Source organism: Hemitrygon akajei, chromosome 5 (assembly GCF_048418815.1).
Source record: "Hemitrygon akajei chromosome 5, sHemAka1.3, whole genome shotgun sequence".
Lineage (NCBI taxonomy): Eukaryota > Metazoa > Chordata > Chondrichthyes > Myliobatiformes > Dasyatidae > Hemitrygon > Hemitrygon akajei.
Window position 1 is genome coordinate 29994425 of NC_133128.1, and position 25370 is coordinate 30019794.

At 44.9% G+C, this 25370-nt stretch overlaps 1 protein-coding gene and 1 long non-coding RNA gene across 2 annotated transcripts; one reads left to right on the top strand and one right to left on the bottom strand.

Moving 5' to 3' along the window:
- Positions 1-792: 792 nt before the first annotated feature.
- On the bottom strand, positions 793-16048 carry LOC140727582 (uncharacterized protein C3orf38-like). Its single transcript, XM_073045105.1, has 3 exons — positions 15827-16048; positions 6837-7024; positions 793-2016 (listed from the first exon to the last, which is right to left on the bottom strand). Exons 1-3 carry the CDS (start codon positions 15951-15953, stop codon positions 1402-1404), a joined length of 930 nt encoding a protein of 309 aa, XP_072901206.1. The 5' UTR covers positions 15954-16048; the 3' UTR covers positions 793-1401.
- Positions 2461-24144, top strand: LOC140727584 (uncharacterized). The gene is made up of 2 exons (XR_012098881.1): positions 2461-2495; positions 23340-24144. It is a non-coding gene; the product is annotated as an uncharacterized lncRNA (long non-coding RNA).
- The last annotated feature ends 1226 nt before the right edge of the window (positions 24145-25370 follow it).

Here is a 25370-nt window from a genome sequence, read left to right on the forward strand (position 1 = left end):
AAGGCCTAGACAGAGTAGATGTGGAAAGGATGTTTCACATGGTGGGGAAGTCTAGGACAAGAGGGCACAGCCTCAGGATAGAGGGACGTCCATTTAAAACAGAGATGCAGAGAAATTTCTTTAGCCAGATGGTGGTGAATTTGTGGAGTTTGTTGCCACGTGCAGCTGTAGAGGCCAGGTCGTTGGGTGTATTTAAGGCAGAGATTGATAGTTTGACAAGGTTACAGGGAGAAGGCCGGGAAATGGAGGAGAAAAAATAAGATCAGCCACGATTGAATGGCGGAGCAGACTCAATGATCCAAATGGCCTAATTCTACTCCTATGTCTTATGGTCTTATGTTCTAATTGCAACGGGTTCACCTACAATTCTGGGTATTTGTACTGTATGTCCCTCATCTGCCCATCATCTCTTCACCTGGATCCATTTATCACAGCCAGTTCTTGTTCCACTCCTTCCCTCCACTATGTTATACTGGCTATCTCGCTCTTTCTTTTCAGTCCAGATGAAGGGTCTTAACCCGAAACGTTGACTATCTATTTCCCTCCATTGATGCTGTCTAGCCCGCTGAGTTCCTTCAATGCTTTGTGTGTTGCTCCAGGTTTAGCATCTACTGTCTAATTTCATTTGTTTCTCAACTCATTTTGTTGTATTATCCAGGACTGTTCAAGAATAAATTGATGTTCAGTACCTTGACATTCTTTTTGGATAATGTCTTGAGCAATTTATGCCACTGCAGTATAATGCATGAATGAAGATATAAGCCAACAAATTATACTATTTAATGAGTTCAATGACAGTATGACATCAATTCAGTTTTATTGTTTCCTTCACATCAAATACAACAGACATTTCCTTGAACTGTCTTTATAACGTGTATTTACAATACATACAGATTCCATCATAGATTCATTATGTCTGCAATATCCTTTCTAAAGTGTAAACTATCAAAAGTTGCATTGCCCAAAAAAAGTATATTAACAAAATGTTGAAATATGTTTAATAATTTTCTGACTTGAGCAATTGGTGCTACTAGTAGTCAGGAGACTCAAATGGTGTTTAGAAGTTACAACCTTTAAAACAATGAGTGTATCTGTAACTAGTAAATGTGGTGAGAGACTGGAGAAATAAAGAACTTGTAGAAATAACAGTCTTCACTTTGTGGAAAAATAAAGCATATCCATGCATTTTTGGTAATACTGCCTGAACAATTAGATCACAACATGAACAATAAATTCAACCTGTTTTTAATTATTTAGCCGAAGCACTTGTAGTTAGATTTCATCATGAAATGAAGTATAGGTGGCATTGCAACATATTGCCTTATCAACCGCTGTATGTTTAAAGCCCCATTACACGTTCATAAAGCAGTTCTCCACTGCAGTCTAACACATGTCACATCCTCAATCATGAACTGCCACTGGATTCTCTTCAAAGACTTGCAGTAACTCATCAGATTCATATTTGACAATGGGCGGCTGCAAAGCCTCACCAGACTGAAGAGTTACTGACATTGCACCTTGGCCTGTGATATTGAGATGAATAAATTTCATCTTCCAATTATTCTCGTTACTTGGACAGCGGATAAGACCAAAGATTTGCTCAAAAATTCCTAGGCAGACTGAATCTCGGTGAATTGTGCCAGCCACTGCAATAATAACTAATCCATGAGGTGAATGGATACACTTTAGTCCGCCACCAGTCAGGTTAGGATTCAGGAATAGATGTTCATCCTTTGTCAGTGCTAATAAACGGAGGCTGACCATAACCGCACCAGAGTACTCCTCCATCCGCTGCTCTAAAGTTCGGTATGAAAACTTAAGTTTCACATCTTCCCAAAAATGCTGTGGGCCCCACTCTGTTGAATGTTCTTTTAGCAAAGGATTCTGGGTGTTCAGAAGGTGATAAAACCACTTACAAAATTGTAGTCCCATTGCCTGGTAATCATTTTTGTAATTTGTTGCTAAGTCAACTTGTGATGTATCATTTTCTGATGAGCTTTCAGAGGCATTACTTTTCTAAAAGAGAGAAAACATCAGTATGTTAATCTTCAGCTGTCAATATACCATGTAAACAAAGAAATGCTCATATTTACTTAACAAGCAATTCCACTTCATAACTATAAAGTTGTCCTGTAGTCTCTTACCAATTCTGAACAATATTGATCGAAAGGTCTTCTTTAGTATTTGTTTCTATATTTCTCTGGCACCTGATTTGAGTGCCAATACTTCACGTTGTTCCTCAGAGTAGAACAGCAGATTATTCACCCCAAGCTTAAATCTGCTTCACAATAATTTACTTACCGTAAACCATTGCAATTTTCATCTTTAATCATCTTCAGACTATTGCCAAGGCCAACACTTTTCACACAGTCTAAAAATATCAAACTGAAGTATGAGAGATTTCATTTAAATCTGCTAAATTTTCTTTTTCTTTGGTAGTTACTGCACCTTCAAGGAGAAGTGGGACACTGGAGGAGTGTATGAATTTAAAATCAGTGAGTAATAAAGGACACTTATTGCCTCTTAACAGAGTAATGGAGTCATAAGCAGATACAGAATGGAACAGGGCCCATGCCTGACCCTAATCCAAACACTCATGTACATGAATCTAACATCAATTTCTCAACCCTGCACCCACAGCCCCACCCCGATCCTGCCATTCAGCTACACACTAGGAGTAATTTACAGAGGCCAATTAACCTACCAATCCACACATCCTAGGAACGTAGGAAGAAAATGAAGCAGCCAGAGGAAATCCAGGTGGTCTCCAGGGGAATGTACCAACTCCACACTGATAGCACCTGAGATCAGGATTGAAATTGTGTGTGTGGCAGTGGCTCTACAAGGTGTACCACTGTTCTGCATGGTCCATACAAAGGAAGTTGTTACTTTGCTGTTCAACCCAATTGGGCTTTCTCGTCAACCTTCCTTAGACTGAAATCCACTGCCTGGAGATGGGGAAATAGGAAGTAAATGTTCAATGAATTTAAACATCAGGTGGATGAGAATTCGATGTACCCTGATAAACTTACAGGGTTCAGCACCAAGAAGTGGCAGATGGAATACAGTGTTGGGAAGTGTATGGTCATCCATTTGGTAGAAGAAATAAAAGCACAGACTATTTTCTAAACGCGAAAAAAATTCAAAAATCCAAGGTATAAAAGGACTTGGGAGTCCTCATGCAGGATTCTCTAAAGGTTAACTTGCAGGCCAAGTCTATGGTGAGGAAGGCAAATGCAATGATAACATTCATTTCATGAGGACTAGGATATACAAATTAGAACATAATGTTATAAGGCACTTGTAAGGCCAAACTTAGAGTTTTGTGAGTACTGTCAGATACTAGAGAGTACCCCTGTGGCTGTCCCCCTTAACAATAAGTACTCCTGCTTGAGTACTGTTGGGGGGGGGGGGGGGGGGAACAGCCTACCTGGGTGAAGCAACAGTGGCCGCTCCTCTGGCACAGAGTCTGGCCCTGCGACTCAGAAGGTTAGGGAAAGGAAGAAGGCAGCAGTGATAGGGGACTCTATAGTTAGGTCAGACAGACGATTCTGTGGACGCAGGAAAGAAACACGGATGGTGGTTTGCCTCACAGGTGCCAGCATCCGGCATGTTTCTGATCTATGATATCCTGAAGTGGGAAGGTGAACAGCCTGAGGTTGTGGTACATATTGCTACCAATGACATAGGTAGGAAAAGGGAGGAGATCCTGAAAACAGACTACAGGGAATTAGGAAGGAAGTTGAAGAGCAGGACCTCAAAGGTAGTAACCTCGGGATTACAACCTGTGCCACGTGACAGTGAGTATAGGAATAGAGTGAGGTGGAGAATAAATGTGTGGCTGAGGGATTGGAGCAGTGGGCAGAAAATCAGATTTCTGGATCATTGGGACCTTTCTTAGTGACCTGTACAAAAAGGATGGGTTGCACTTGAATCCGAAGGGTACCAATATCCTGGCAGGGAGTTTTGCTAAGGCTACTGGGGAGAGTTTAACCTTGATTTGCTGGGGGGTGAGAACCGATCTGATGAGACAGAGGATGGGGTGGTTGGCTCACAAATAGAGAAAGCTTGGAGACAGTGCAAGAGGAAGGATAGGCAGATGATAGAGAAGGGATGTGCTCAGACTGATGGTTTGAAATGTGTCTATTTTAATGCAAGAAGCATCATGAACAAAGCAGATGAGCTTCGAGCCTGGATCAGTACTTGGACCTATGATGTTGTGGCCATTACAGTGACTTGGATGGCTCAGGGGCAGGAACAGTTACTTAAGAGTGCCAGGCTATAGAAGTTTCAGAAAGAACAGGAAGGGAGGCAAAAGAGGTGGGGCGAGGCACTGCTGATCAGCGATGGTGTCACAGCTGCAGAAAAGGAGGAAGTCATGGAGGGTTTGTCCACTGATTCTCTGTAGGTCGAAGTTAGAAACAGGAAGGGGGTCAATAACTCTACTGGCTGTTTTTTATAGACCACTCAATAGTAATAGGGGCATCGAGGAGCAGATAGGGAAACAGATTATGTAAAGGTGTAATAATAACAGGGTTGTCATGGTGGATTTTAATTTCCCAAATATTGATTGGCATCTTCCTTGAACAAGGGGTTTGGATGGGTTGGAGTTTGTTAGATGTGTTCAGGAAGGTTTCCTGACACAATATGTAGATAAGCCTACCAAGAGGAGAGACTGTACTTGATATGGTATTGGGAAATGAACCTGGCCAGGTGTCACGTCTCTCAGTGGGAGAGCATTTTGGAGATAGTGATCACAATTCTATCTTCTTTACCATAGCATTGGAGAAGGATAGGAACAGATAAGGTAAGTGTTTAACTGCAGTAAGCGGAAATGTGAAGCTATCAGCCAGGAACTTGGAAGCATAAATTGGGAACAGATGTTCTCAGGGAAATGTATGGCAGAAATGTGGCAAATGTTCAGGGGATATTTACGTAGTGTTCTGCATAGGCATGTTCCAATGAGACAGGGAAAGGATGGTAAGGTACAGGAACCGTGGTGTACAAAGACTGTTGAAAATCTAGTCAAAAAGAAAAGCTTATGAAAGGTTCAAAAAACTAGGTAATGATAGAGATCTAGAAGATTATAAGGCAAGCAGGAAGGATAAGAATAAAATCAGGAGAGCCAGAAGGGACCATGAAATCCTCAGTGAGCAGGATTGAAGAAATTAAAATCTCCCACCATGACAACCCTGTTATTATTACACCTTTCCAGAATCTGTCTCCCTATCTGCTCCTCGATGCCCGTTACTATTGGATGGTCTATAAAAAACAGCCAGTAGAGTTATTGACCCCCCTTCCTGTTGACTCTGTGGTTAAGAAGACATACAGTGCATTGGCCTTCATCAACCGTGGGACTGAGTTTAAGAGCCAAGAGGTAATGTTCCAGTTATGTTGGACCCTGGTCTGATCCCATTTGGAGTACTGTGCTCAATTCCGGTCACTTCACTACATTAAGGATGTGGAAACTATAGAAAGGGTGCAGAGGAGATTTACAAGGATGTTCCCTGGATTGGGGAGCATGCCTTATGGGAATAGGATGAATGAACTCGGCCTTTTCTCCTTGGAGCGACGGAGAATGAGAGGTGACCTGACAGAGGTGTACCAGATGATGAGAGGCATTGATTGTGTGGATAGTCAGAGGCCTTTTCCCAGAGCTGAAATGACTAACATGAGAGGGCACAGTTTTAAGGTGCTTAGAAGTAGGTACAGAGGAGATATCAAGCATAAGTTATTGTTACGCAGAAAGTGGTGATTGCATGGAATGGGCTGCCGGTGACGGTGAGTCTTTTAAGAGACTCCTGGACAGGTACATGGAGCTTAGAAAAATAGAGGGCTATGGGTAATCCTAGGTAATTTCTAAAGTACCTATGTGTTCAGCACAGCATTGTGGGCCGAAGAGCATGTACTGTAGGTTTTTTATGTTTCTATGTTTTGGGCCCCTTATCTAAATACGGATGTGCTGATATTGGAGAGGGTTCAAAGGAGATTCATGAAAACAATTCCAGGATTGAAAGGCTTGTCATACAAGGAGTGTTTGATGGCTCTGGGCTTGTACTCACGGGAATTTAAGAGAATGAAGGGGATCTCAATGAAACCTATCCTATGTTGAAAGGCCTAGATAGAGTGAGTGTAGAGAGGACATTTCCTACAGTGGCGGAGTCTCAGACTAGAGGGCACAACCTCAGAATAAAGGAATGTCCATTTACAACAGAGGTGAGGAGGAATTTCTTTAACCAGAGGATGGTGAATCTGTGGAATTCATTGCCGCAGGCGACTGTGGAAACTATGTTATTGTGTGTATTTAAGGAGGCGGTGGATAGGTTTTTGATTAGTCAGGGTACAGGAAGAAAGCAGAACAGGATTGAGAGGAATATAAATCAGTCATGATGAAATGGCAGAGCAGACTCAATGAGCCAAATGTCTTATGTCTTATGGTCTAAGTGGCAAATTGGATTCAGCTATTTTTTTCTCGAGTCAAAAGGATGTTAATGGGCCTCCTTCTGTGTTGTGATTTTCTAAGACTGCATTGAAATATGCATGTTTTATGATAAACACACGGTAGCGTGGCTTATGGATGACACAGTAGCATAGTGGTTAACATAATGCTATTACAATGCCCCTGCCCCGGATTCAATCCCACCACTGTCTGTAAGGAGCTTGTACATTCTCCTTGTGACCGTGTGGGTTTCTGCTGAGTGCTCCGGTTTCCTCCCACATCCCAAAGATGTATGGATTAGTAGGTTAATTGGTCACATGGGTGTGATTAGGCAGCGAAGGACCTGTTCCTGTGCTGTATCCCTAAATAACTAAAAGTACACCCCCTCATGAAATACCTGGGAAGTAGTGGTACTTTCCTTCCAATAGTCAATAATTCTCTGAATTAGTTGATGTTTCTCTGCATTAGCAGTAATCACAATATTATGTTTTGCCAAGTACTGAAACAGTATCTCACGGTGGATCTTCTTCCTTTTCAGCAGCTCCTCAGCACTCTGGCTATAACTCAGTATCGCACTCATAGCTTCTGCAAGTGATAAGAGCAACAACGAAGTAAGATGATAAGAAAACACCAGACACTTTTTAGCTCAGCAGTTACATCTGAGGAAACCTTACAATATCTTGTTATATTGCTGAGAAACTTTCCCAAAGCCCTTACCTCTGCCTAGGTTTATTTACTGAATTTTACCCTACCTATAAACAATGCTATATTTGTGAGAGGCATTTATTGGAAACAAACTGCAATGCTAAGAGTTTGATTCTGTCCGGAGTGAATTTTGCAAATAACGTATTGTAGCGATGTGCTACATACAGCGTTGAAATAACGACACGCAGTCGGTAAGTCCTTTCGAGACTAGATTATTCAAACTTCGCGGCGCTGGCATTTAAATCCCTAGCGCCCGCCCTCTCTGGGCGGAAATGACGTCAGAGGTGCATTACCAAAATCTCCCCCCGCGCGCTGGCTATTTGTGAGCTGGTTTGCCTGCGCAGAAAGTGGGTCGCCACATAACCCCCCCCCCCCAAGAACCGGCGATACCACCCCCCAATGTCCACAGTCTGGATCAGCCTCTGTTTGGGAGGTCTGCCTCTGCGTCGCGGTGCCTGAACCTCGACTGGCTGCGCCGTCCACATGGGCTGGTTTGAGTCGGTCCACCGTGAAAACCTCCTCTCTCCCCCCAATGTCCAGAACGTACGTGGACCCGTTGTTGTTGATCACCTTGAACGGCCCCTCGTACGGCCACTGTAGCGGTGCCCAGTGTCCGCCCCTTCGTACAAACACAAACTTACAGTTCTGCAGGTCTTTGGGTACATGGGTCGGGGTCCGTCCGTGCTGTGAAGTCGGTACGGGGGCCAGGTTGCCGAGCCTTTCGCGTAGCCTGTCCAGGACTGCTGCGGGTTCTTACTCTTGCCCCCTTGGGGCTGGTATGAACTCTCCTGGGACAGCCAGGGGCGCGCCGTACACCAACTCGGCCGACGAGGCGTGCAGATCCTCTTTGGGCGCTGTATGAATTCCAAGCAGGACCCAGGGAAGCTCGTCCACCCAGTTAGGTCCTCTCAGGCGGGCCATGAGAGCCGACTTCAAGTGACAGTGGAAGCGTTCCACTAGTCCGTTCGACTGTGGGTGGTAGGCAGTGTGTGGTGCAGCTGCGTTCCCAACAGGCTGGCCACAGCCGACCACAGGCTGGAGGTGAACTGGGCGCCTCTGTCGGAGGTAATGTGGGCCGGTACCCCAAAGCGTGCTACCCAGGTTGCGATCAGTGCTCGGGCGCAGGAATCAACAGATGTGTTGGTGAGCGGGACCGCCTCTGGCCACCTCGTGAACTGGTCTACCATCGTTAGGAGGTACAGCGCTCCTTGGGACACTGGTAGGGGGCCCACGATATCCACATGAATGTGGTCGAACCTCTGGTGGGTGGGTTCGAACTGCTGCGGCGGGGCTTTAGTGTGCCGCTGCACCTTGGCTGTTTGGCACTGCACGCACGTTCTGACCCATTCACTGACCTGCTTGTGAAGTCCGTGCCACGCGAACTTGCTGGAGACCAGCCAGACGGTTGTCCTGATAGATGTGTACGCCAAACCGTGTATGGAGTCGAAAACTCGCCGCCTCCAGGCTGCCGGGACGATGGGGCGAGGTTGGCCGGTAGCCACGTCGCACAGGAGGGTCCTATCACCTGGGCCTACGAGAAAGTCCTGCAGCTGCAAACCCGAGACTGCGGTCCTGTAGCTGGGCATCTCCTCGGCTCCCTGCTGTGCCTCCGCCAGTGCTGCACAGTCCACTCCCAGGGACAGGGCCTGGACAGCTGGTCTGGAGAGTGCGTCCGCCACGACGTTGTCCTTTCCCGAGACATGCTGGATGTCCGTCATGTACTCGGAGATGTAGGACAAATGTCACTGCTGGCGAGCCGACCAGGGATCGGACACCTTCGTGAATGCGAAAGTCAACGGTTTGTGGTCCATGAACGCGGCGAACGGCCTGCCTTCTAAGAAGTACTTGAAATGCCGGATTGCCGGATTGCCAGATACAGTGCCAACCGCTCCCGGTTGAAGGCACTGTACTTGAGTTCGGGTGGTCGTAGGTGCTTGCTGAAGAATGCCAGGGGTTGCCAGCGCCCCTCGATGAGCTGCTCCAGCACCCCACCAACTGCTGTGTCGGATGTATCCACCGTGAGGGCGGTCGGAACGTCCGTTCTGGGGTGCACCAGCATCCCGGCATCTGCCAAGGCTTCCTTGGCTTTAACGAAAGCGGCCGCGGCCTCCTCGTCCCAAGTAATATCCTTGCCTTTACCCGACATCAGGGTATACAAAGGGCGCATGATATGGGCTGCTGAGGGGTGGAAACGGTGGTAGAAGTTCACCATACCAACGAATTCCTGCAGGCCTTTGACCGTGTTGGGCCGGGCAAAGTGGCGGATCGCGTCTACCTTGGCGGGCAGAGGTGTTGCCCAGTCTTTGGTAATCCTGTGGCCCAGGAAATCGATGGTATCGAGACTGAACTGGCACTTGGCCGGGTTGATCGTGAGGCCAAAATCACTCAGGTGGGAGTAGAGCTGGCAGAGGTGGGACAGATGCTGCTGACGACAACTGCTGGCTATAAGGATGTTGTCCAAATAGATGAACGCAAAGTCCAGATCGCGTCCCACCGCGTCCATTAGCCGCTGGAACGTCTGTGCGGCATTCTTCAGGCCGAACGGCATTCGGAGGAACTCGAACAGGTCGAACGGGGTGATGAGTGCTGTTTTGGGGATGTCTTCAGGGTGCACCGGGATTTGATGGTATCCCCGGACGAAGTCTACTTTGGAAAAGATTTTTGTCCCATGCAGGTTTGCTGCAAAGTCCTGTATGTGTGGCACAGGGTAGCGGTCTGGAGTGGTAGCCTCGTTCAGTCGGTGGTAGTCGCCGCATGGTCTCCAACCCCCGGCTGCTTTGGGCACCATGTGCAGGGGGGAGGCCCATGGGCTGTCGGACCTCCGTACGATCCCCAATTCCTCCATCCTCTTGAACTCCTCCTTCGCCAGGCGGAGCTTTTCCGGGGGGAGCCTTCGTGCACGGGCGTGGAGGGGTGGTCCCTGGGTCGGAATGTGGTGCTGTACCCCGTGTCTGGGCATGGCTGCCGTGAACTGCGATGCCAGAATCAATGGAAATTCCGCCAGGATTCTGGTGAATTCGTTGTCTGATAGCGTGATGGAGTCCAGGTTTGGGGCCGGCAACTTGGCTTCACCCAGGGAGAACGTCTGGAAAGTCTCAGCATGTACCAGTCTTTTCCCTTGCAAGTCGACCAGCAGGCTGTGAGCTCGCAAGAAGTCTGCTCCCAGGAGTGGTTGGGCCACAGCGGCCAGTGTGAAGTCCCACGTGAACCGGCTGGTGCCGAACTGCAGCTGCACTGTGTGGGTGCCGTAGGTCCGTATCGTGCTGCCGTTTGCGGCCCTCAGGGTGGGTCCTGGCTTCCTGTTGCGGGTGTTGTACCCCGTCGGGGGCAAGACGCTGATCTCCACTCCAGTGTCGACCAAGAAGCGGCATCCCGACTGTTTGTCCCAGACGTACAAGAGGCTGTCCTGGTGGCCAGCCGCCATAGTCATTAGCGGCAGCTGGCCCTGGCCCTTGCAGGGTGGGCGACAACGGTGGGCTTTTGTGCCCCACCGCTGGTGGCAGAAACACCACTGTTCGCTGGCCTCCTCATTCCCGCCTCAGCCTGGTCTGGTCCGCTGTTGGGCGCGTGGCCTGGTAATCTGACCGATGGATGCCACGCTCTCCCTCTTGGTTTTCCACAGCACGTTTGCCCGGGCCGCCACCTTCCGGGGGTCACTGAAATCTGCGTCGGCCAGCAGCAGATGTATGTCCTCGAGCAGTCGCTCTAGGAACGCTTGCTCGAACATGAGGCAGGGCTTGTGTCCGTCAGCCTGTGCCAGCATCTCGTTCATCAATGCTGACGGCAGTCTGTCTCCCAAACCGTCCAGGTGAAGCAGGCGGGCACCCCGCTCACGCCGTGAGAGGCCAAAGGTCCCAATGAGCAGCGCCTTGAATGCTTCATATTTGCCTTCTTCCGGGGGCAACTGTATGAAATCCGCAACCTGGGCGGCCGTCTCCTGGTTGAGAGGGCTCACCACGTTATAGTAACGTGTGGAATCAGAGGATATCTGCCGAATCTGGAACTGGGCTTCTGCTTGGCTAAACCACACGCGTGGTCGCAGCGTCCAGAAAGTCGGCAGTTTTAGTGAAACTGCGTGAACAGTTGAAGAGTCGGTCATCTTTGGTCCAAATCCCGTTTGGACTGTCGGGGTCACCAATGTAGCGATGTGCTACTCACAGCGCTGAAATAACAACACGCAGTCGGTAAGTCGTTTCAAGACTAGTTTATTCAAACTTCGCTGCGCTGGCATTTAAATCCCTAGCGCCCGCCCTCTCCGGGCAGAAATGACTTCAGAGGTGCATTACCAAAGTCTCCCCCCCCACGCTGGCTATTTGTGAGCCGGTTCACCTGCGCAGAAAGTGAGTCGCCACAGTATCAAGGTTTCAGAAATCAATATATTGGCATTGGATACAAAACCTAATGATTACACTTGCTGCCATTCCTTGCTTTTTCTTTCTCCTTGCAGCAAAGATATGGATTCAAATACTGATTTTCTATCAAGCCAATTGGTTTAGTTATATTATTTATCTAATATAAAAAAATCACAATTCATTCCTGACTCTCATATCAGTTTTGACAAAAATTTTTAAATATGCTTCAACATTTTGAAAATTAAAAATCAAAAGAGAAATGCAGAACTGAAAATGAAAACCTGATCTCAAGCAATATTTGAAACACATAGTTTCATTACAAGGTTTTGAAGAAAATCAAAAACCAGCCGACAAAAATCGGACTTCTATCACGTTGCTGTGCTGAACTCCTCATAGATCAATCTAATTCTTCTGTCCTACAGTTTTCCATTTTTGTTTCATCCATGTGCCTATCCAAGAATTTCTTAAATGTCTTTAATGCATCTGTCTCCACAACCACCCCCCTTTAGGGCATTCCATATAACTACCACTGTGCAAACAACATACCTCTGACATTCCACCTATACTTTTCTTAAATCACCTTAAAATTATGATCCCTGGTATTTGCCATAGCTTAATACCATAATTTTAAACTCATCTTGAAACTCCTATATCTTGGACTCGGCACATCCATTTGGATCAAATCAAGTCAAGTCACTTTTTATTGTCATTTCGACCATAAACTACTGGTACAGTACACAGTAAAAATGAAACAACGTTCCTGCAGGACCCTGGTGCTACATGAACCAACACAAAACTACACTAGACTAAGTGAAACAATTCAAGGCTATACCAGACTACATAAAACAACACAAAAACTACATTAGACTACAGAACTACACAGGACTACATAAAGTGCACAAAACAGTGCAGGGCAGTACAATAATTAACAAATAAATAATTAATAAACAAGACAATAGGTACAGTAGAGGACAAATTACAATATAATAATAAATGATGTAGATGTCAGCCTAGAGTCTGGGTATTGAGGAGTCAGATGGCTTTGGGGAAGAAACTGTTGCACAGTCTGGTCGTGAGAGACCAAATGCTTCGGTACCTTTTACCAGACCCTTGACTTCCTGTTGAACAGATCACAATCATCACAGATAGACAGCAACAACTCTACCACGATTATCCTAAGCGTTAGTGTGCCACAAGGCTGCATCCTCAGTATCTTACGTCACTCCCTTGGCACTTATAACCGTGTGGCCATATTCTGTTCCAACTTCATTTACAAGTTGGCAGATGACAATCCTGTGGTGAACCAGATCTCAAACAACCAGACTGAAAACAGGAAGGAAACAGATAGCCTAGTAGTATTGTGTCAGAGCAAACAATGACAACAAAAACCAAAGAGTTGATTCTTGACTTCAGAAAACTGAGTGGAGTACATGCCCCTCTCTGTATCAAAGGTGCTGAGGAGATGGTTGAGAGCCTCAAGTTTCTAAGTATAAATATCATCATCAAATCATCCTGGTCCAACTACGCGGCCAAGATCTGCCAGTGCCACTACTTCCTCAGAAGGCTAAGGAAACTCAAAATGTCCCTAGTAACTCTCACCATATTTTTACAGCTGCATGATAGAAAGTATCTGATCCAAAAGCATCACAACTTGGTATGGCAAATGCCCTGCCCAAGACCTCAAGAAATCCCAGAATCGTGAATGCAGTCCAGTCTATCACAAGAACCAGACTCCCCTTTCACTTAATGCATCTACAGTACACTTTCCACTGCCTTGGGAAAGCAGTCAAACTGTGGCAGCTTTTTAAAACACTGATTAGACTGCATCTGGAGTCCTACATTCAATTCTGGCTGCCCCCTTATTGGAAGGATGTGGAGGCTTTAAAGAGGATGTAGAGGATACTTACCAGGATGCAGTCTGCGTTAGAGGTTGGATAAACTAGTGCCATGTTTTCTGGAGTAGCAGAAACTGAAAGGAGACCTAATCGGAGTTTAGAAAATTATAAGAGGCATAGATACATTAAATAGTGGGTACATCTTTCTTCGGAGTTGAAATATCTAATATTAAAGGGCATGCATTTAAGATGAGAGTGAAGAAGTTCAAAGGAGATGTGCAGGCACGTTTTTTTTTATATATACACAGGAAATATGATAGAAGCATTTCAGAAAGGGACACAAATAACTAATTAAGCAGAACAGTGCCATTCCTGTGCTGCATGGATGAATCTACTAGCTAAATATCAACGATGCCATCAAATTACCACACAGCCTTTAGTGAATTGAAGATCATGATCTTATAAATACAGGTGTCCCCTGTAACACTGGAAAAACACCATCACTACACTCTGCAAAATCCTCCTAACTCACTGAAAGGATTAGCAAACCAAAGCCAGCTCCTTCTCAATGTTAAGTCCCCAGCACTTGGGCTCTTGTTACTCACAGCCACTTTGGGTTAACTAGATTACTCGAATACCCAACACCACATTCCTGAAAAAGGATCTCTGCTGTGTGTGGGGTTGCTGAGCATTGAAAAAGAATCATTAATGTATTTGAAGCTTCCTTATGAAATGCAACATTCTAACTGACTTCTGGGAATCACAAGCCCACGATGGCTCGAAGTGGAGCAGCAACATTTGGAAAGTTACTGAGAATCTCAAGTTTGGGGTGAATGGTGATCGTGCAAACAGGGGAAGGGTATCACTGAGCTAGTGGGGCAGGGTCATCGAGCTATGGTAGTTGAGATGTTGTACGTCGAGAGATGGGGGTCATTGTGGAGCAAGGACTGGAATTGTTTGGGGGATTATGAGGTGCGGAAATGGTGTATGAGGTGATGTGAGGAGAAAGGGGTGTTGCTAAGTGAGGGGCTGGGAACATGGTGGGTCAAGGGCCATCACAGGGGAGATGCAGGGAGTGCAGTTGGGAGTTTTCAGAACCAGATTTATTGTCATTGAATTAAGTTATGAAATGTGTTGTTTGTGATAGCATTACAATGCAGGCATAACAAATAAATTATAATACAAAAGTAAGTAGTGCCAAAGCAGAACAGTGAGGTAGTCTTCAGGAGTTCATATTCAGTCCAGAAATCTGATGGCACAGGGAAAGAAGCTTTTCTTAAAACATTTAATGTGGGTCTTCAAGCTCCTGTACCCCTTCCCTGACGATAGTAATCAGAAGATGGCCCAGATGGTGCGAATACTTCCTGATGGATGCCAACCTCTTGAGGAAATGATGTTTGAAAATGTCCTCAGTGTTGGGGAGGCTTGAGATTGCAATGGAACTGTCTAAGTCTACAACCCACTGAAGTTTCTTACGATCCTGTGCACTGGTGCCTCCATACTAGCCTGTGATTAACCAGTCAGAAAGCTCTTCACTGTATATCTACAGAAATCTGCATCCTAGGTAACATACCAACTCCTCAAACTCCCAGAAAAGTATAGCCGCAAGTGTGATTTTGTTGTGATTGCATCAACATGTTGGGCCCAGGACAGATCCTCTGAGGTGCTGATGCTCGCCAACTTGAAACTGCTCACCCTTTCCACTGCTGACCCCTCAATGAGGACTGGTGCGTGTTCTTCTGACTTTCCCTTCCTGAAACATACAATCAGTTTCTTGGTCATATGACATCATTGCAAGGATGTTATGTGACACCACTCAATCTACTCTACTCCTGTACGCCTCCTCGTCACCATCTGAGCTTTTGGGGTCATCAGCAAATGTACATATGGTGTTTGAGCTGTGCCTAGACACGAGGTCATGAGTGCAGAGGGAGTAGAGCAGAATCAGAATCAGGTTTATTATCACCGGCACGTCCTGAAATTTATTAACTTAGCAGCAGTTCAATGCAATACATAATATAGAAGAAAAAAAACACAAAATAGAATAATAATAATAAATAAATTATAGCATACGTATATTGAATAGATCAAAAATCGTGCAAAAAACAGAAATATATATTTAAAAAATGAGGTAGTGTCCAAGGGTTCAATGTCCATTCAGGAATCGGATGGCAGAGGGGAAGAAGCTGTTCCTGAATCGCTGGCTGTGTGCCTTCAAGCTTCTGTACCTCCTATCTGATGTTAACAGTGAGAAAAGGGCATGCTCTGTGCGCTGGCGGTCCTTAATAATGGACTCTGTCTTTCTGATACACCGCTCCCTGAAGATGTCCTGGGTATTTTGCAGGCTAGTACCCAAGATGGAGCTGACTAGATTAAAAACTTTCTGCAGGTTCCTTGTGGGGTGTTGTGGCGCGGGGTTGGGGGAGATTGTAGGATGTGAAGGGTGCTCTAGATCTGCTCCCATCTATTCTCCAGCTCTTGACGGCGCCACTCACCTGCGCAGTTGTCGATCTTTAACATCCTGTTGGTGACGGTGTCCGCCACCGACATGAGCTCGCACTGACCCAGGAACTGGAGGATCTCCCGGCAGCCGCTCCGCTCGCTCGCCGACAACATCGACATGGTGATCGCTTTTTCTCTACAACACAAAGTCCAGATACTGCCTCACGCCGCCATTGCAGCACTAGCTCTTCCTGCTTCCTTTCCGTCCGGACAGTAACCGGCACTCGGAGAAACGTTCCGGTTCATTCTATCCCTCCCGCTCGTTCAATGTTTCTTCCATTTAATGCAGCCCACATTCTGCGTCGCTAACACTTTCTCCCTTTGTTATGCTTTCATTTGGTGTTGGTCTATTGAGGAACCTGACATTCAAGAGGCCGCAGATACCTCAACATCAACACAGATCACCTAAGAAAGAATAGATTGTTGTTGCAATTAAATCATTAAAAACAGCAGGACATGGCCATTTGAACACACATGCACAAAGCGAAACCAAAAGTTGCAGCAGCCATCCTGCGACCACTGTTTACTATAGTCTGGGACTGGGAACAAGTACCCAATAACTGAACAAAGGGAGTTATTGTTGGGAGCGCTAAGTGATAACAACAACTGGTGTGGCATCACACTTCTGCCCAGCAAGATTTTGCCCAACGAATTACAGATGCTGACGATGTGTCCTTGAGGAAGGAGCAAGCTGACTTCAGGAGAAATAGAAGCTGTGACAACCAGATCTTCACGCTGCGTAACATCATGGAACAGTGCACCGAGAGGCTGAGACAAATACAGTATGTGAGAATTTCGTGGACTTTGGAAAGGCTTTTGATAGAGGGAGAGCCTCTGGCGAATTCTTGGATCACACGGGATACATTCCAAAATTGTCCAGCTTATCCAGAGTTTCTGTGCTCACTTCACCTCACAGTTGAGGACTGCAGATTGAGATTTGAAGTCAAGACGGGAGTCAGGCAAGGCTGTGTGATGTTGGCGATATCGCTTAACCTGGTGATTGATGGGGTTATGAGGCCAACAATGAAAGGTAAGCAGAGAGACATGAGATGGACTCTGTTCTCTAGTTTAGAAGACCTTGACTTTGTGGATGACCTCGCATTACTATCATATACATACTGCAATGCAAGAGAAAACTCAGCAACTGTGTATCTTTGATGGACAGGCTGGACTCAGAGTCACCAGAGAAAGACTGAGACCATCAATGTAGGGTCTCCTTCTCCCGTCAAGGCATATGGCGTCGACTTGCCTAGCACGGCATGTTCACCCACCTGGGCATAATGGTGGGACTAAGGATGGCATTCAGTGCAGACTCAGCAAAGCTAGAAGCGTCTTCAGATCAACAAGCAACAAATGGGGATCAACCAAACAGAGCGTACGCACCAAGGTGAACTGGACCAGAGCCGTGTTCTGTACGCTTTCTTGTACGGGTCAGAATACTGGCACACAACAGAGAACAACCTTGCCAAGCTGTCATCATTCCACACCATGAGCCTTTGGAAGGCAAAGGGGCAGAGTTGCTCTTTTGGTAAAAAAATGAAACCGTGAGACCATAAGATACAGGAGCAGAGTTAGGTCAGCTCATCGATCTGCTCCGCCATTTCATCATGGCTGATCCTGGATCCCACTCAAACCAATACATCTGACTTTTCGCCATATCCTTTGATACCTTGACCAATCAGGAAACTACCAACTTCCACTTTAGATATACCCATGGTCTTGGCCTCCACCACAGTCCATGGAAGAACATTCCACAGATTCACTGCACCCCAGCTAAAACAGTTCTTCCATAACTCTGTTCTAAAAGGTCTCCCACAATTTTGGAAGATGTGCCCTCTAGTTCTCGATACCCCAGCCATAGGAAACATCCTCCCCACACCCACCTTATCTAGTCCTTCCAACATTAGGTAGGTGTTCTTCTAAATGCCAGTGAGTACAAGTTCAAAGATGGCAAATGCTCCTCAGATGTTAATCCCTTCATCCCAGAATCATCCTTGTGAACCTCCTCTAGAATCTCTCCAATGACAACACATTCTTTTTGGAGCCCAAAACTGTTAACAATATTCCAAGTGCAGCCTGACCAGTGTCTTATAAAGCCTCGGTATTATCTCCTTGCTTTTATATTCAATTTCCTTTGAAATAAATGCCAAAATCATCAGAAAGAGGTGACAGTGTTGGAAGGTGTTGAATCATTGTGGATAGAGCTAAGGGACTGCAAAGGTAAAAAGACTCTGATGGGAATTGTATACAGACCCCCAGACAGTAGTAAAGATGTGGCCTACAAATTACAAAGGGAGATAGAAAATGCATGCCAAAAGGACAATGTTACAACAGTCGTGAGGGACTTCAATATGCAGGTAGATTACAAAAATCAGGTTGGTGCTGGATTCTAGGAGGGGGAGTTTCTAGAGAGCCTATGAGATAGCTTTTTAGAGCAGCTCGTGGTTGAGCCCATCAGAGGATCAGCTTTCCTGGACTGGGTGTTGTGCAATGAACCGGATTTGATTAGAGAGTAAAGATAAAAGAACCCTAAGGGGAAAGTGATCATAATATGAACAAATTCACTCTGAAGTTTGAGGAGAAGCTAAAGTCAGATGTGTCAGTACCACAGTGGAGTAAAGGGAATTACAGAGGCATGAGAGAGGAGTTGGCCAGAATTGATTGGAAAAGAAAACTGGTAGGGATGACAGCACAGCAGCAAAGGGTGGAATTTCTGTAAGCAGTTTGGAAAGTACAGGGTATATACATCCCAGAGAAGAAGTATTCTAAAGAAAAGATGACACACCTGTGACTGACAAGAGAAGTCAAAGCCATCATGAAAGCCAAAGAGAGGGCATATAATAGAGCAAAGGTTAGTGGGAAGTTAGAAGTTTTGGAAGGTTTTAAAAACCAACAGAAGACAACTAAAAAGTCATTAAAAGATAAAGACAGAAAATCAAAGTAAGCTAGCCAATAATATTAAAGAGGTAACCGAAAGTTTCTTCAGATACATAAGATGCAAGAGAGAGGGGAGAGTGGATATCAGGCCATTGGAGAGGTAGTAATGGGGGACAACAAAATGGTAGATGAACTGAACAAATATTTTGCATCAGTCTTCACCATGAAAAACCTAGCAGATTGGTGGAAGTTCCAGGTGTCAGGTGTCATGATGTTTGTGAACTTATCATTACTAAGGAGAATGGTCTTGGGAAACTAAAAGGTCTGATGGTGGGTGAAAAAGTCACCTGAACCAGATAGTGTACATGCCAGGGTTCCGGAAGAGATCATGGAGGCATTAGAAATGATCTTTCAAGAATCACTAGATTTTGGAATGATTCCGGAAGATAGGAAAATTGCAAAGGTCACTCCATTCTTCAAAAAGGGAAAGAGGCAGAAGAAAGGAATCTATAGGCCAGTATGTCTGACCTCAGAGGTTGGAAAGATGTTGGAGTCAATTATTAAGGATGAAGTCTCAGGGCACTTGGAGGCACATAATAAAATATGTTGCAGTCAGCATGGTTTTCTCAAGGGAAAATTTTGCCTAACAAATCTGTTGGAATTCTTTGAAGAATTAACAAGCATGATAGACAAAGGTGAATCGCTTGACGTTGTGTAGATAGATTTTCAGAAGCCCTTTGACAAGGTGGTACACATGAGGCTTCTTAACAAAGTATAAACCCATAAAGCAGTGGCTGATTGGCAGGAGGCAAAGAGCAGGAATAAAGGGAGCCTTTTCTGGTTGGTGACTAGTGGTGTTCCACAGGGGTCTGTGTCTTTATGTTATACGTCAATCATTTAGATTTTGGAATTGATGACTTTGTTGTGTTACGAACCCCATAACTGGATATCTTACCAGCAAAGATAGGAGTATCCATTGAAGTCTGATGATACTATTTTTAACAGTATTTATTAGTAAAAATACACAAAAATAATATCAATGCAAGTATACAGATAATATACGACATCAATACTAAACCTAAAAGTGCGGGTATAATAATAATCAATAAGAAATAAGCTCTATCGTTGTCTAGGGGATAATGAATTGGCTGATGCAAATATAAAGTTCAGTTCAGTTCCTGCAGGCTGCGGTAGTTGCTGATCACTGTGTTGCAATTGTTGGAGAGAGAGAGAGAGAGAGAGAGAGAGAGAGTAACTTGCCGACTTTCCTTTTATGATCTTGTTCCATCGATGCGTTGTTATTGTGGCCATTCACGTATGACCTCTTTGTCCTTTAGCTAGACCGTTCCATGGAGGACTCATCACCCAGGCAAGGGTGGACACACACACAAGCCCCCACCGGTCTCGTAGCGTCTCTCCTGGTGCGTCTGAGGGGAGTTCCCCAGACCCTACTTTTATCCCCACTCACGGGGTCTCAGGTGTCAATCAGGTTGGGATGATGCAATCCCTCAACCAGACCACTCTGGTTGCCCCCTGAGGGGTTTCAATGAATAGAACAGTACTCAATACACAATTCCTTCTCCAAGAGACAATAGCAGTAATCTCTCTCTTTGTCAATAGGAGACATTCCAACCTGTGCTGTGCCTCTCTCTCATAAATTTGTATGAGCTGTTTATCTCTCTCATTTCCTGGGTATCAGACCCGAAATAATAGCGATTTTGCGATTCTCAAAAAGGGGGGGGGGGCGACTTTGCACCCTTCTGCCCATCAGAGTTGCTCCTCATTTGTAACAGTTGCAAAGTTTGTAAATGATATGAAGATAGGTGGAGGGACAGGTAGATTTGAAAAAGTAGAGAGGCTTCACAAGGACTTAGACAGATTTGGAGAATGGGCAAAGAAATGGCAGATGGAATACAGTGGTGATAAATGCATGATCATGCACTTTAGTAGAAGAAATGAAAGGATTGACTATTTTCTAAATGGAGAGAAAATACAAAAAACTAAGGTGCAAAGGGACTTGGAAGTCCTTGCTGAGGATTCCCTGAATGTTAATTGGCAGGTCTGTGGTGAGGGAATCAAATATGATGTTCACGTTCATTTCAAGAGGACTAGAATAGTAAAGCAAGGATGTAATGTTGAGACTTTATAAAGCACTGGTGAGGCCTCACTTGGAGTACTGTCAGCAGTTTTGGGCCCTTTATCTTAGAAAAGATGTGCTGAAATTGGAGAGGGTTCAAAGGAAGTTAACGAAAATGATTCCAGGATTGAATGGCCTTTCATATGAAGAGCGTTTGATGACTCCGGGCCCGTATTCACCTGAATTCAGAAGGATGAGGGGTGACCTCATTGAAGCATATTTAATGGTGAAAGGCCTTGATTAGTGGATGTGGAAAGAATGGAGGAGTGTCTAAAACCAGAGGACACAGCCTCAGAATACAGGGACGTTCCTTTTAGGATGGAGATGAGGAGGAATTTCTTTTACCAGAGATTGGTGAATCTATAGAATTCTTTGCCACAGGCAGGTCTTTTATGTATACTTAAGGGAGAGGTTCATAGATTCTTGATTGGTTAGGGCATGAAGGGATAGTGGGAGAAGGCAGTAGATTGGGGCTGAGAGGTAAATTGGATTAGCCATGATGAAATGGTGGAGCAGATTTGATGGGCCAAATGTTCTAATTTTGCTCCTATATCTTATGGTCTTTCATTTTGACCACACCGAGATGACTGGCATGTAGCTCCACCAACACCTTAACTCTCAGCTTGGATGGCACGACTCTCAATCCCCACATATGGCAACCCTCATCAAGAGCAAGTTCATGCCACCGCGGATAAATATGTGGGAACTGGAATTTTTGTTGCACATTCCAGTCTTTTTGGGTGGCCATCTGGACCTGAGGCTGTCTCCCTTTGGAGCAGCTCTCCTACAGTAGGGATATTTTCAAGTTGCGTTAGGGAGAATACGTCAGAGTAGTGTCCTGTTTTCTAAGTTTTTCAGGTATTTTCTTTTCCAAAGGTAAGCTGAACAATCCATCCATATTTCCACGATTAGTTATCTCTCTAAATTTGATCTTGTAATTGTGTCCTCCAAGAAACAGAGCATAACTCCACACTTGTGCTGCTGCTGCTGTTAGTGGAACACTCATTTGTGGATTCCAAATAGACACTAATGGTTGATGATCAGTAATGAGGTTAAACTTGCTCCCATATAGGTACTGGTTGAAACATTTTACACACCAAACCAGACTGAAGGTCAATCTGCGTAATTATTCTCAGCCATAGTAAGGGTATATGATGCAAAGGCTATGGGGGATTCACTTCCATCACGCATAACACGTGACATGACAACACTTTTACCATAAGGCGAGGTGTCACAGGCAAGCTATACTGGATGATGCAGATCATAATGTGTGAGTACAGTGTCTGATGCCACCATTTCTTCTACCTTTTTGAAAGCCACCACCTCACACTGTTTTGTCCATTGTCATTTCTTGCAGTTCTGTACTAACGCTTTCAAGAGGTAGAGCACAGCATCCAGGTTTGGCAGGAAAGTGTTATAATAATTGGCAATTCCTAAAGAGGACCACAACTGTGACGCACCTTTTGGCCTTGGGGCATCCATCACTGCTTGAAATTTCTCAGTACACTTATGTAAATTCTTGTGCATCAATAGTGCGAACACAATAAGTGATGGTTGGTTTAAAGAATCCACACTTGTCGCACCATGCACTGAGCCCATAATCTTCTAACAACACACACAAAATGCTGGTGGAACGCAGCAGGCCAGGCAGCATCTGTAGGGAGAAGCGCTGTCGACGTTTCGGGCCAGGATCCTGACGAAGGGTCTCGGCCCGAAACGTCGACAGTGCTTCTCCCTATAGATACTGCCTGGCCTGCTGCATTCCACCAGCATTTTGTGTGTGTTGCTTGAATTTCCAGCATCTGCAGATTTCCTCATGTTTGCCGTAATCTAATCTTTTTAATACTGACTTGAGATTTTTGGAGCTGTTTTTAGTCATCCTCATCAGTAACAATGGTGTCATCCAGCTAACACTGAGTGCCTGGGCAGCCTCGCAGCACCTGGTCCATAGCTTTCTGCCAGAGTGCAGGTGCAGATGATGCTCCAAAAATAAGCCTATCATAGCAATAGAACCCTTTATGAGAGTTTATGGTAAAAATAACATTTTGGACTCTTCCTCCATCTCCCTCGGTTGGTAGGCCTCAGCTAAGTCCATTTTGCTAAAATGGTTCAAACTAGGATGTTTTGCAAAGATATCCTCTATCTGGGCAGACAGTTTTGATTCTCTTAGAGTACTGAATATGGTGACCTTAAAATCATGATAGAGCCTTACAAATATTAGAGCTTCTTAGCTATTGTGATGACTGGTGGTGCCTATGGTCTTCATTCAACATTGCAGAAAATTCCTTCAGCCTCCATGTGACCTAGCTCACTGGCTACTTTAACACGGATGATATAAGGAACCAGATGGTCTTTGTAAAACTTGGGTGTGACATTTTCATTTAACATTATTTTACCCTTGATATGTTTGAGCTTTCCAATGCCATCCTTAAATACTGCTGTGGCATCATCCAGTACTTTTTTAAATTTACTTTCAATTGGCTCTTTTGCAGGGGACGTGGGATTCAAATGGTGGATGGATCTTCAATCAAGTTATATTTGTCTCAGCCACTCATGGCCCACAATTCTAGCCCTGCTGTTTTCACCACATACAAGCACGATGCAGCTTGTTGGTTGTTGTATTTCATTGTTTCAAATGTCATGCCCACAGGAGTTACCTTTTCTCCAGTATAAGTTCTTAGTTGGAGATCTGCAGGCTTCAGTTCAGTATCTTTGAAATTCCATTTTGTGGAATGACTGAAACAGCCAAGCCAGACTCTAATTCCATTTTAACTAATTTGTCATTCACTTCTAGTGTAGGCCAGTTTGCTGGAGGAGGTAGTGATAGAGGCAGGGATTATTACAGCACCTAAAAAGATACATAGATATGAAAGGTTTCGAGGGACATGGACCAAATACAAGCAAGTGGGACCAGCTCTGGTGGACAACTTGATCAACGTGGAAGAGTTGAGCTGAAGGTCGGTGTCCTCTTTCTGTGCTGAATGAGTATAACTAACACACCCTCTAATCCATATGCCTTTGGGATTTGGGGGCTGGTGTCTAAATCTGAGGAATTTGCCATAGGTCAGTCAAGCACCAATATAGTCATGCTGGGAATCATATCTATAAGCCAATGTTCCAGACTCTTTCTCAACTTGGCCAGCCACTTCAATAAGCTACACACAGCTATCCCTGGATCTTTAGGATCATTACTCTTTTGGAATTGTGCCATCTATGTTATTTCTACATTGCCTTTTCTCATCCTTCCTGCCAAAATGTAACATTTCACATTATTCAGCAATAAATTTAATTTACCTACTCCCCACATGTTCCACAAACCTGTTTATACTGTGATGGTATTGGGTTTGCTCACTGCAAAGTTCTAAACTCAAATGAAGAAGTTATGCCCTATCCGCTATAGATAGCTACGGGTACCCTCATTAAAGGCAAGTTATACTGTAACTAACCAATCTTCAAGGACTAGTTTACTTCACTGTTTATCCTCCCCAGGAAGTTTAGCTGCTGATATCCACTATTTGAATGTTTGGTCTCCTCTCCCTAGCAAGGAGGAGATATTTTCATTCAAAAAATTAGCTTAAACTACTTTGATGCCAGAGAAGGAGTAATGTGTGGATGAGCAAATAATGGAAAAGCTGAATAAATATTTTGCATCAGTCTTCACTGTGGCAGACACCAGTAGTATGCTGGAAGTTCAAGTGTGTTAGGGGTCAGAAACGTGTGAAGTTGCCATTACTTGGGAGACTGAAAGGTCTTAAGGCATTTAAGACTTCTGGATAAGATGGTCTGTGCTCAGGGTTCTGAAAGACGTGGCTGAAGAGACTGTGGAGGCATTAGTAATGATCTATCAAGAATCAATGGATTCTGACATGGTTCTGGAGGATTGGAAAATAAATGTCACTCCACTCTTCGAAAATGGAGAGAAGCAGAAGAAAGGACATTATAGACCAGTTATTCTGATCTCAGTGGTTGTGAAGATGTTGCAAACAATTGCTGAGGATCTGGTTTCAGGTATTTGGAGGCACATAATAAAATAGTCCAAAGATAGCATGGTTTCCTCAAGGGAAAATCTTGCCTGTTGGAATTCTTTGAAGAAATAACAAGCAGGATAGACAAAGGAGAATCAGTGGATGTTGTGTATTTGAATTTTCAGAAAGACTTGGACAAGATGCCACATATGAGGCTGCTTAATGAGTTAAGTGCCCAAAGTATTACAGGAAATGTAGTAGCATGGATAGAGCATTGCCTGATTAGCAGGAGGCAAAGAGTGGGAATAAAGCAGAGCTTTTCTGATTGGTTGCTGGTGACTAGTGATGTTCTACAGGGGACAGTGTAGGGACCTCTTCTTTTTACAACATATGCCGATGATTTGTATTGTTGCACAGAGCGACTGAGCAGAACCCAAGTGCAGGACACAGGCACGGAGATTGAGTTGGGGATGCTGGCGTAGACGTGAACATTGAACAGTAAACAGGAGGAATCTTGACACGGAGTTCTGATATGGAGTCTTGACATGGAGACAGGGT